General features: G+C 35.4%; 1 protein-coding gene across 3 annotated transcripts in view; it reads right to left on the bottom strand.

Moving 5' to 3' along the window:
* Window positions 1-4,265: 4,265 nt before the first annotated feature.
* Window positions 4,266-11,496, bottom strand: part of RRAGD (Ras related GTP binding D) — a 37,852-nt gene continuing 30,621 nt past the window's right edge. For 2 of the 3 annotated variants that reach the window (XM_039852954.1, XM_039852955.1), the window contains exon 7: window positions 4,266-7,582. In XM_039852954.1, the coding sequence (XP_039708888.1) occupies window positions 7,431-7,582 (152 nt within the window). In that variant the 3' untranslated portion in view covers window positions 4,266-7,430. Of the gene's footprint in view, window positions 7,583-9,846; window positions 9,965-11,496 lie in introns of all 3 variants that reach the window. The other variant, XR_005650709.1, reaches the window with a different exon arrangement.

Genomic DNA, 11,496 nt, shown 5'->3' with positions numbered 1-11,496 from the left:
ATAAGAATTGCCTAAGATGCTTATTTAAATACACATTCCCAGATCTCTGCCCAGAGAGTCTGATTCAAGAAGACTGGGGTAGAGGTAAGAATTTGCATTTTTAAGCACCCTAGATAATTCTTAGGATCAAGTAACTTTGGGAAGCACACTAGCCTGAAACAGTATGACATGAATTGGTGGGACCATTTCTTGCATATTATAAACCTGATTTCCTTCTTCTCCCACTGAGATGGAGAGACGTACAGGACTGGTCTCTTCCAGTCAGCCCCTTTACTGGCTGCTTCCCATGAAGAGGAAGTGAAAGACCACCTTATAGAGGTCTGGGAGAAGTCCTGCTTATTGACCATCTAGCTGATGAAGGTGGAATACTATAGGAGTGAGCTCTCTGCAAGGCCAGAGGCAGAAAAGATAAATGGAAGCCAGAAACAAACAGAAACAGCTTGTAGGAATGGGATTCTCTACAGTGATGGTGAGGGTTAGTATGGAAGAAACTGAGATCTTAATTGCTCTACTGTAGTTAGCCATTCAGGGAAGGGCCTTAGTTTTTTGACTGTTTTGGGAGACTAGAAAGATCCCCCTTGTCCTACCAGCTTATTAGTATAGATTGAGGAAGCAGGATGGTGAAGGCCTGAGGCAGCTGGACGCTAGTTAATGCTCTCTTCCACCTCATTCCTCCCCCCGAGTTGAGCGGCTAGATCAGCTCCCTTTCATGGAGAAGAGCCTTGTCCAGCTGGTTCTTGGAAGTATCAGAATAGCACAAAAGGACAAAACTCATGGATTCTTGATACTGGATAAGACCAAAGTCATCTGAATTAACAAAGGATTCCATAGAAGTTAGATATGAACTCGAGTTACTAAACTCCAAGTAAATTATTTATTATAGTCAAGGATAGAGTATATAATAATAGATGATCCTCTCAGGACTGAGCTTCTTGGACCTGTATTCATACAACCCAGTATATAAAAACATCCAAGGGATGGCAATGAAAAGTAAAACACAGCAGAAAGCCCTGATCGAATGAAATAAAAGCTCAAGAATTTCCTCAGAATTTCCCTCTATGTTTATTAAGACCTTAAAATTAACAGAGAGAAAAGGAAAATATTTTAGACTAGAAAGAAAATCCTCAGGTATCTCCGATCTGCACTCTAGCAGTGCTTTGCAAATTGCAGGTAATGACCCTTTAGGGAATTGTGAGATCTTTTTTAAAGAAGAAATAAAGATAGAATGCGTTGTATAAAAGGCCAGTACTTCATGAATTTTTTACAAAGCAATATTTGCGAGGAGGAGTGTGTGATAGTTTGAAATGTGAATTGTATTTAGTGTGGTTTACAACAACAAAAAGTTGAAAATGCATTTCATAAAAGGTAAACTCCTAAGGTTCCATCCCAGGGCAGTTATAAGCATACCATGCAAACATCGCTTTGAGTATAAGTTCATATGGTCACTGTTTTTTAAGATAATTTATTTTTTCAAGATCAAATACTAAGGACCAGACTCCCTTCTCAGCTTTAACTGATAAATCATTTACTGAAACTAAAACGTAATATTCTACAAAGTAAGACTGGACTAGTCTTAAATATTTGTATTTTGTTTCTTATTTATTTATTTTTAATAACTTCATTAATTTTATATATAATTTAAATTTACTTATTTGTTTTTATGGAATTGTTCCTTGGAATAACATGATCCATTTTGAAGTATCTTTGAAATTATGATACGGACCATTTAAAGCCTATATTTTCAGTTTGTCGTGACTATTATAAAAAACTGCAAAGATATCGATGGTACAACTGAAATAAGATCACACTTCCTGAACTTAAGTTGAATTTATGATAAAAATAGATATTCCTGAGAACCTGCTATGCCAAGTTTGGCACATTTTAAAATATCATCCAACCTTTCAAAATTCTAAATGACCTCAAAAGCAGCTCTGCATTTGCCCTATATTCTATATTCTTAGAAAACCAAATGGCTGTAAAAGGCGTTTTAATCTGATTCTTCTTACATCTTCTACTGCTCCTCATGTTAACATAAACATCTACCTTAGGCAGTATTCATAGGTCCCTGGTACAAACAGATTAAAAAGAGGAGTAACAGTAAAATAAACTTTTTTATTAAATTTAATTCTGGAAATGATATTGCTTTCATATATGTATTGTTAGTAAAGTATGAACGTTAAAATAACTAACATTTAAAGCTCACACTTTTAAGGTAATTTACCTCTCTTCTTTCTTATAAGGGAAGGCACTATTTCGATAAACATTTCTACTCTCTCAACCTACTTCTCATAGTATATTTAGTCTTACAGTAAACTAAACATAGCTACCCATGGTCTTTGCTTGACAGTGCAAATGTCCTATACAACTGTGGTTGTGAAAATTGACACCTATAAAGGACCTAAAATTAAAGTTGTTTATTTTGTATTATTTTTAGATATTAAAATCCTTCCATCTCCAGTATCTGTCTTTTAGCTATTTTACTAAGCAGTGTCTGGTCTATAATAGGTATCCTATCGATAACTGTTGAAAAAGAAAATTATCATTTCCCTCAGAAAATAAATGACAAAGAAAGGAACCAAAACTCGAGGTTCCTCTTATTTACCATACACTGTGTGTCCACACTGGTCCAGCTCTGTTAGAGAAGGATGAACCAACGCTGAAGAAGGAGGTAAGGACCGGGGAGTTAAGATCTTGCAAATTCTATTAAGGAGTTTGACTGATAATGGAGAGCTAGGAAAGGTGTTAAAAGCAAGTGAGTGATATGGTCAGGACTGTAGTGGTTTAAAAAGGTCATTCTGCATCCTGCGTGGAGAATGAAATGGGTAGATGGACAGACAAGGCAGAGAGACACTGGTTAAGAGGCTACTGAGATCCAAATAAGAGGAGATGGTGGTCTAAACCAGGATAGTGGCAGAAGAGATGGGGAAAAAGATTCAACAGATGTTTGTAAGAATGAGTTGAGAAAGTGGGTGACTAATTGGAGGTGAGCAGAAAGGAAAAGGCAAGAACGAGACCCAAGTCTCTGGCAGGGATGCAAGGAAGGACAGCCACACCACCACAGGAGATTTAGCAAGAAAGAAGCCAGTTCAGTTTTGGACATGTTAGATTTGAGGTTCCTCTTATAGAAATGTCTGTCCAGCAGAGGTATGCTAGCGGCAATTTTAGATATAGGTGTGAAGGATTAGGATCGAAATGTGGTTTTTTGAATTTTAATCCAGATCGGTGTTTTGTTTTCTGTAAGTTATGTTATATATATTAAAACTTAAGGTAAAATGTTGAATACAGGCTTATTCTCTCTTGATTTTCTCAGGGTTTGATATAACTATTGCTTCTTAGAAAACCAGATGACTGTAAAAGATATTTAAATTTCCTTCTGACATTCAAACACTCTCTTAATATTTTTGGCATTAGAGTTATTAAATGGATTAGGAAGAAAAGAGCATAATATTTGTTGATTTTCTTTCCTGAGTAAAGTACATTTAGAAGACTGCTCCTATTTTCACGTAAGGCAAGGTATTTTAAATATTTCAGCATCTCAGCCTTCATAAACCCATGCAGCAGTAAATCCTAAACTGCAAGTCCCTCTTTTCATATTTGTGAAAGGGGGGCATTTTAAGGGAATATTTGCCGAGGCTGCTTAGAGTAGCAGTTGAGAAAGTGGACTCTTGAGTTAGTCTCCGGGCCTTGTGGCCTACGAGTAATATGATGAGCAAGATCATATTGCTACTAAGTGATTTCATCTCTTTGGCCTCAGTGGCCTCATATGTAAAACAGAAGTGATAAACCTACTTCTTAGGTTTATGAGGATAAGTTATATAAAAGCACTTAAAAAAGCAGTGCATGGCATACTGTGTGTACTCAATATCTATTATTATTAAGTAATTCTGTTAAAAATGTTTTCTTTCTCCTAAACTCAACATCACCGCTGATGAAAAAAATCTTGGATATAATTATTTCACATCAGGTTTTCCATCAGAAACAGGCTTTCATATGTAAGATATAACATCTAATGCTAGCTCTCTCTGAGAATTCTAGGAGACCTGTAAAAGTCATTATAATGTGGAATCTTACCAAGCAAGTAAGGAACGATAAGGTGGACTGATTGGAAGAGAATTTCCAGATGGCTAGGGATTAGGGCCAGAGCAGCAGGAATTAATATCTGAAGTTTACTGAAATAACAGTTCTATAGTCCAAACAGGCATGTCACCATCAAAAATATGGAGAGAAAAGAGGGTTTAAAATAAATAAATAAATAAAAGCGCAAATCCAATTTAAATAGAGAAATTTATCCTCATTTCCACAAAATGAAAGCTGGTTAATCAGGACAAACACATTTGACTAAAAGGACCCAAGAGGGCCATAAAGCTGTGATACATGTATGTGGTAAACAACCTCATAAATATGAAAGACCATACTTCCTTTTCACCAAAGAGACCATTCTGCTCCCAGAAAGATTAGTTATGAGTTTGCTTAAAATAAAACACAAGCCTTACCAAATCCTGAGTGTGTGACACAGTCTTTCAAATTGGTGGTTAACATTCGTGAAAGCAATGGTTTAACAATCATTATAAATGATATACTGCGTAAAATATAATACTACACTTGATTACAAATTATATCCAGTCCATATAAGTTGAATGCATACTGTACTTTAATAATCAAGACAGTTCGGCTGCTCTTCTGGAGTATGTTTCAGAGTTAACATACAACCCGTATTTAACAATATTGCTGTATTTTTAGTCATTTTATATTTAAGGGTCCAAAATATATTATGTTTACAAAATAACACTAACTGTGAATGTCAATCAATTTTTGATTTCTATTCCTTCAAAAACACTCTACCCTGGTCATATATACTAATCTATATCACTGAAAATAACCAAAGATGATGGATAATTCATATAGTCTCACCTCCACAAAGATGTTCTAATTTCCTTAGAACCTGTAGGTCAAGTTCTCAATCTCTGAAAATGAACAAAAATGTTCCAGAGCAGTCATGTAGCCATGTATTTTGGGCTCTGTATGTATAGCATTGGATTTGAGAGCTAAAGGTGGCCATGCATGTTGCAGTAAGCTAAATCCCATATCAAAAAGAAAATGCAAAAGGAATTTAAAAGATTTTGTAATTCCAATGGCACAGATTTCAAAAACTTAGACTAACTCCTACATCTCTCTAAAACTAAGAGGTCATTGCCATGCTTACAGGTTTGAGGCAGTGATCTCTATTAGTATGTGATTAATCAAAGAGTGTACTTCATATCATAAACTTGGGGTCTTATGCCATAGCACTGATTTTGCCTTTGCCCCAAAGAATCATTTGCTCTTGAAGTAATAGGCTTTTAAGGCACATTTTAACAAAAACCCATCATATACCCAGCTCAAAAATGGAAGCTCCACCTGGTTACAATAATATATGTATATATCCAAGTAATGTGTGAGTTACAGATAAGCAAATGTCTCTACCCTGGGGATAAAGTCACATTAGAAAAGTAATTCTTTATTTGCTTATTCAAAAAGAAACATTGCGTAAAAAATATTAAAGAATTAGATTTATAAGAATAACCCACCCGTACCAAGCCTGTTGGCAAAGGTCCAACAGGGTATAGGTGTTGAAATTAAGAAAAAGACTTCTCTGGAAACCTGGGTTCCTACTCACCCAGGTTTCTGAGCAGAAATCACGAGGAAGGAAGTTAGGGCTCCTTCATGATTTTTTAGAAATTTACTTCCCAAATGCAGAGACCCTTAGGAGGGCTCAAACTTTAAACCCCAATCAGCTACCATCTTAAACTGCAGTCACCAGCCTCAAGGGAACATTACTTGAGAAGGAGAGAGGATGGAAAAAAGCCGCAGATAGAAGTGGGACAGTTTCAAGGACAAGTTGCTTTAGGAAATTGATACATTTTGCTAGAAGCAGCTGTGACATCCCTAATGAGGCTCTGCTAATATATATATTGTTATATTTAATATATATTAGCTAATAATAATAATATATATATATATATATTTTCTAATACCCACAAGCATGCCTTAGGGCACTGACCTTTTGGATGGACCTAGAATTTTTATCTACTTGGAATGGTTTGGGATGGGGTAGATTTAAGAGTTTTTTAACTTGCTATTAGTCTAAAGTAAACGTAACAAAATAATTTCCTAGAAACAAATACAAAGCTAACTCTAATGCCTCCTCTGGCCATCTCCTTCCCACTGACCTTCAAGGGTTTTCAGGATTGCTTTTCAGCTGTGCAGAGCATGCTGTTAGCATGCTGAATTCTAGTTTAATCAGAAGGTGAAACAAGTAGATTACACAAGGCACATTGTCACAGATGAAGAGATTCAGATGACAAATGTGCCCAACAGGATTTAGCTCTGTGGTAGAGATCTGAGACATCCCCTGTGATCATGGAGTTAAAAAATAGAAAAGAAAACTAGTACTAAATAAATGTTTCAAATGTTGCACAATAATGTTGTGCAACAAATGTTGCAGTTGGCTTACTGCACAGAGGCCCAACATACCGAATTGTATATATATTCTTCTATCTCCAGCTGCCAATCACCTACATTTGGGAAATCACGTGGCCTCTGATGTTACTTTAGCCTGGGTGGCAAATACCAAAAAGACTTCAGAAACTCTGCAATTCAGCGACATTCTTATTTCTCTCAAGTGATCGGCACCATTTTGGAAACCTGGTCCCAAAAGTTCTAAAGAACAGTAATGCAACGAAAAGAAACAGCCTCTCTGTATAAAATGATTATAGAGATGTGTGTTGAGGTAAAGCTTTATAAAAACTGTTGAGTAGGGAAGCACTGCCATAGCTATTGAAATGGTTAGATAAGTTTGGCACTATTATTATTCTACAAAACTCCTAGTTATTACTAGTTATAAATAAGGGACAGTTCTTATTGCTCCTGGAGCTTGCTGCCCTATTCCATCTTCTTTGAAAAATGATTTTTCTCAATGATTGGTAGCAAAAATTCCCAAATTTATAAAAAGCCATTGCCAATGCATCACTTTTGATTAATTTATGATTGCCATATAGAGAGGAACTACAGTATGCACGTCTTTGACACTACAGAAAAAAGCTTAGAAAAGTTGTTTTATCAAAGTTTAGTTCAATGAGAAAAAAACATGAAAAAGTGCAAAATATATACAGTTCCTGGCAGTTCTCACACAGGATTTTTCGGACTATAGACCATAAAAGTTTACATTTGTGTAATGAAATTACAGTGGATTTCACTTTATTGTTAATATACAAGTTTTTGCTTCAAAGTGCTTGCTTTATTTTAAAAAAGAGAAGATCAAGAGGGTTGCAGGAATTTTTTTTACAACAAATTTATGTATTCCAATCTCCTTCTTCCTCTTCCTTTAGTGCAACGCAGTGCAGCAGCCTCACTGAAAGGTCTGATTTCAAAAGCTGTTCCTGAAACCTCACCTACAGCAGCAGTCTAGGGGTCCCATTGGGAGTGCTTCCTTTTTTCTTCTGCAGCCGATTCTGAACCTTTCGTGATTTTACCACTTTCATTCTCACCTCAAAAACTTCATGGATGGCCTTCCGGAAGCAATGAAAATTATAGTCAATAAGCCCTGGAGAAGAAAACAAAAATATTTAGGAATGTTACATAGAAATAATCTCCTTTTCATGTCTGCCATGGTGAAGACTCACCAGTAGGGTGCAGTAGAGGAGCGGCCTTAATATAAAGTCCACAGATTTCCCTGGGAGGCCTGCAGCTGAACTTTTGCAGGTAGTTTTGTGAATGTTTATTTTTTCCTAAAGAAAGGTTCCAGAGTATATACCATATTTTCAAAGGTGTCTATGACCCAAAAGATTTGGAGAACCATCTGAATTGCACATTTTAAAAAAAAATTTATCATTAGTTTCAAGTATCCAGTACATTGGTTAGACAATTATATAGTTTATGAAACGATCTCTAATTGCACTTTCTTTCCTCTGGCTCTCTATCTACCCATTATATTAATGCTAATTGCATTCCCTATGCCGTGAACTGCACATTTTTTATCTTTCATAATTAGATTTCTTACAATTAAGATATATTTTCAATGAAATATTTATTATTACTTTTCTCCAAAAGGTATTATTGAGTTGGCTCTGAGTGAAGGCAGACTCTGACTTGGAGTGTGGCTGAGATCTCAAAGCTACAGTATCAATCAAGTAATCAATCAATCAATCAATCAATATTTACTGGATATGTATTATATTTAAAGCATTGTCATAAGCCCTAAGAAAAGTAAAGTGTCTGATTTTAGTGATAACAATCACCTCAGGTCATCTCAAGCTCAAGAATTCAACAACCAATTACACTCTCGGTTTCTCAATATTCAGTAAATTTTAAATGGAGAAATAGTAGGGGAGAATCTTCTTGTGTTTTCAGAAATCAGTTAGTGGTACAAAAATAGAATAAAAGATAATCCAAAGTCTTGAGTGTTATCATCACCATTAATTTGTAAAACTATTGAGAGCAACATTGTGTTTATACCAAGTAGGATAAGGCAGTTGGTTCTATTTACTATCTTTACACTTATTAAAATAACTAGCCCAACCATTATGTCCATCCACTCAGGTGATGCTTCCAGAGACCCAAAAAGAAAGAACTGAGATGTCAGCCAAGGAGTGAAACTCTTCAAAGTAGTCATACAACTAACTGCAAGTGAACTGAAGGAAACACTGTCTCAGCTTCCAGGAGCAAAAAGCTGAGTAGCGCCCTCTGCTGCTTCTGCAATGATAGTGACCTCAAGTGCAGTAAAACTAGGAGACCATTTCCTGAAGACCACGAGGCAAGAAGAGGGAAAGTACTAAGGAACAAGAAGCAGAAAAATTACCTCATTTAGTGGGAATTGGATTTGAGAATAAACCATACAATTCTCTGCCTATAATAAGTGTAACCAACTGCCTTAGGAAGAAAGCTTAGCTTGACTGGCTCAATGAGAAGGGTGCAATCTAATAATCTAAGAAATTTCAGAGACATCTTATTGATAGTTCTTGACAAATCTTTTTTTTAGTTGTATCGTTTCCTTCTTTTTTACAATTTTATTTATTTATTTTTTAACATTTTATTTATTTATTTTCTTAACATTTTATTTATTTATTTATTTATATTCCCCCCCTCTGCCCTCCCCCCTGGTAGTTGACAAATTTTAACTTATTCATCTTTGCATATTTTAAATGTAAAAAAATTTTAAAACAGTAATTTTGCTGCATTTTGAATTTTAAAAGTAAAAAGGTAAAAATTCACAACTGAGGTTTTGTTTGTTTTTCTTTCTGTCACCACATATTACAACTGAGGTTTTTAAAGGAAGTAAGCATTCACAAAAAGAGTTTGCAATTTATTTCAGCCCTCTCATTAAAGGCAGTCGAAAATACAAGAACAGAGACATGAACAGAATAAGCACTATCTTCACCACCATACACAGTTATGTAATGGTCCCACATCCTTCTCTGGTTCAGTGGTTCTCACCATAGCTGCACATTAAAAACATCCAGGGAACTTTTAAAAAATTAACAAACCCCAGACCCCTCTCCCAGGAATTCTATTCTAAATATTTGGAGACAGACCCAGATGTCCGTATTTTTTAACCGCCTCCTTTCCCAAGGTGCTTATAACGTGCAGCCAAGGCTAAGAAGCCCACATATGTTTTCAGTCCTTTCCTTTCTGCCAAAGCAGTCACAGAGATCATTAATGCAAACTCAGAGACCAACATGAAGAAAAACTATTCACCAAGTGTTGATTATCGGCACCAACGGAACCCAACCACCCTTGAGATTAAAGCAGCAAAATAAATCAAACTGCTCAATGCATTTATAAATACAAGTTCTTTTTAAAGACAAGTACCTTAAAGCTAGGGTGACCAACTCCTCTGGTTTGCCTGGGACATTCCCAGTTTCAGCACTGAAGGTCTCCTGTCCCACGAACGCCCTGTGTCCCAGGCAAATGGAGATGGTTGGTCACCCTAAAAAGCACACAATTTTAACACAATGGGCTTAAACCTAGTCTGCCTATTTATTTACATTTCTTAGTTATGACATTAAGACTAATACCTAGGTTCTAGTTAGTTTAATAAATTCTACAAAATTTGTCTATCCTCAGAGATGATTCCTCTTAGGTGGTTTAGCAATAACTTACCAAAGATCCACATGATAAATTCCTGCTTAAATTTACTTCCACAACCATAAATGAAAGTTAAAATTAGTGGACAAAAGTGTAAGGAAAAACAGAATTTTCATAGTTTGAAAGCATATATTAACTAGAAAGAGAAAGACAGGGACTTTCCAGTAGAAAAAACTGGCAAACACTACCTTAACTAAATCAAGGTCAGCATCACCAGTAATAAGACATACCAACATCATTAACCACTTGATATGATGCACTGAAAATGACATGACATCATTTCTGTGTAGTATTCTTGCCAAAGTGCATAATCTCATTTCAACTGGGTGAAAATATCAGACAAACCCAATCTGAGGGACATTCTACCAAAGAACTGATCAGTACTCTTCAAAAGTTATCAAAGTCATGAAAGAGAAATAACTATCACAGATTGGAGGAGACTAGGAGAGATAACAAATAAATCAGTTTAGGATCCTGGAATAGAAAGAGGGTATTTTTAGAAAAACTGGTGAAATTTGAATAAGGTCTGTAGTTTTATTGACAGTCATACCAACGTCAATTGCCTACTTTTGATAACTGTACCACACTATGTAAGATGTTAACATTCCGAGAAGCTGGATGAGGAGTATATGTAATCTATGTACTATTTTTGCAACTTTTTGCTTAAGTCTAAAATCAGTTAAAAATAAACAAGCTCTCCAGTTTAATAAATTATCATTTAATATAATTTTAGGACCTGCTGCTATAGACGGTTTGGGGGCTATAGTTGTACTATTTGCATTACTTTTATTTTTCTTAGTTTCCAAAATCAACATGAAATATTAATCATCAAATATAAATTCCAAAAATACCTTTAACCAAGGAAATATATATATATCATGGTTTAAAACACTAAATACACAACTGACTCTATATAGGGAAAAGCTCAGGGCTCTTTAGTCCTGTCATATACTGGCAGTGTGACCTTGGGAGAAAGTCACTTATATTCCCTGGGTCTGGGTAAAAGCATCTGCAACTGATAAAGTAAAACAAGGTATGGTCCTGTCCATCTTCAAAATTCCATGAATCTACTATATAACCTATTTTTACTTTCAGCAAGATGAAAATAAGAAGTAAAATACCAATACCACTTAATTAAAAGTTTTGAGGGCCAAGGACACAAAAGGCAATTTAGTTGGTAATAGTCAGTAAATGCAACTGCACTAAGCAAAGAAGTGTAAAGTTAAATGATATATACCAGTTTTCGAGTATCAAATTTTCAATGCTAATACCGAATCCTGAAAAGAATACAGCAAAAAGGACAAACTCATAGTCTCTTAGCATAAACTCATAAAATCTTTCTGAAGAACATTTTGATAACAGGCATTAGAAGCC

Source organism: Pteropus medius, unplaced genomic scaffold, assembly GCF_902729225.1.
Source record: "Pteropus medius unplaced genomic scaffold, Ma_sr-lr_union100, whole genome shotgun sequence".
Taxonomy (NCBI): domain Eukaryota; kingdom Metazoa; phylum Chordata; class Mammalia; order Chiroptera; family Pteropodidae; genus Pteropus; species Pteropus medius.
This window is presented reverse-complemented; position numbering and strand designations above follow the sequence as displayed.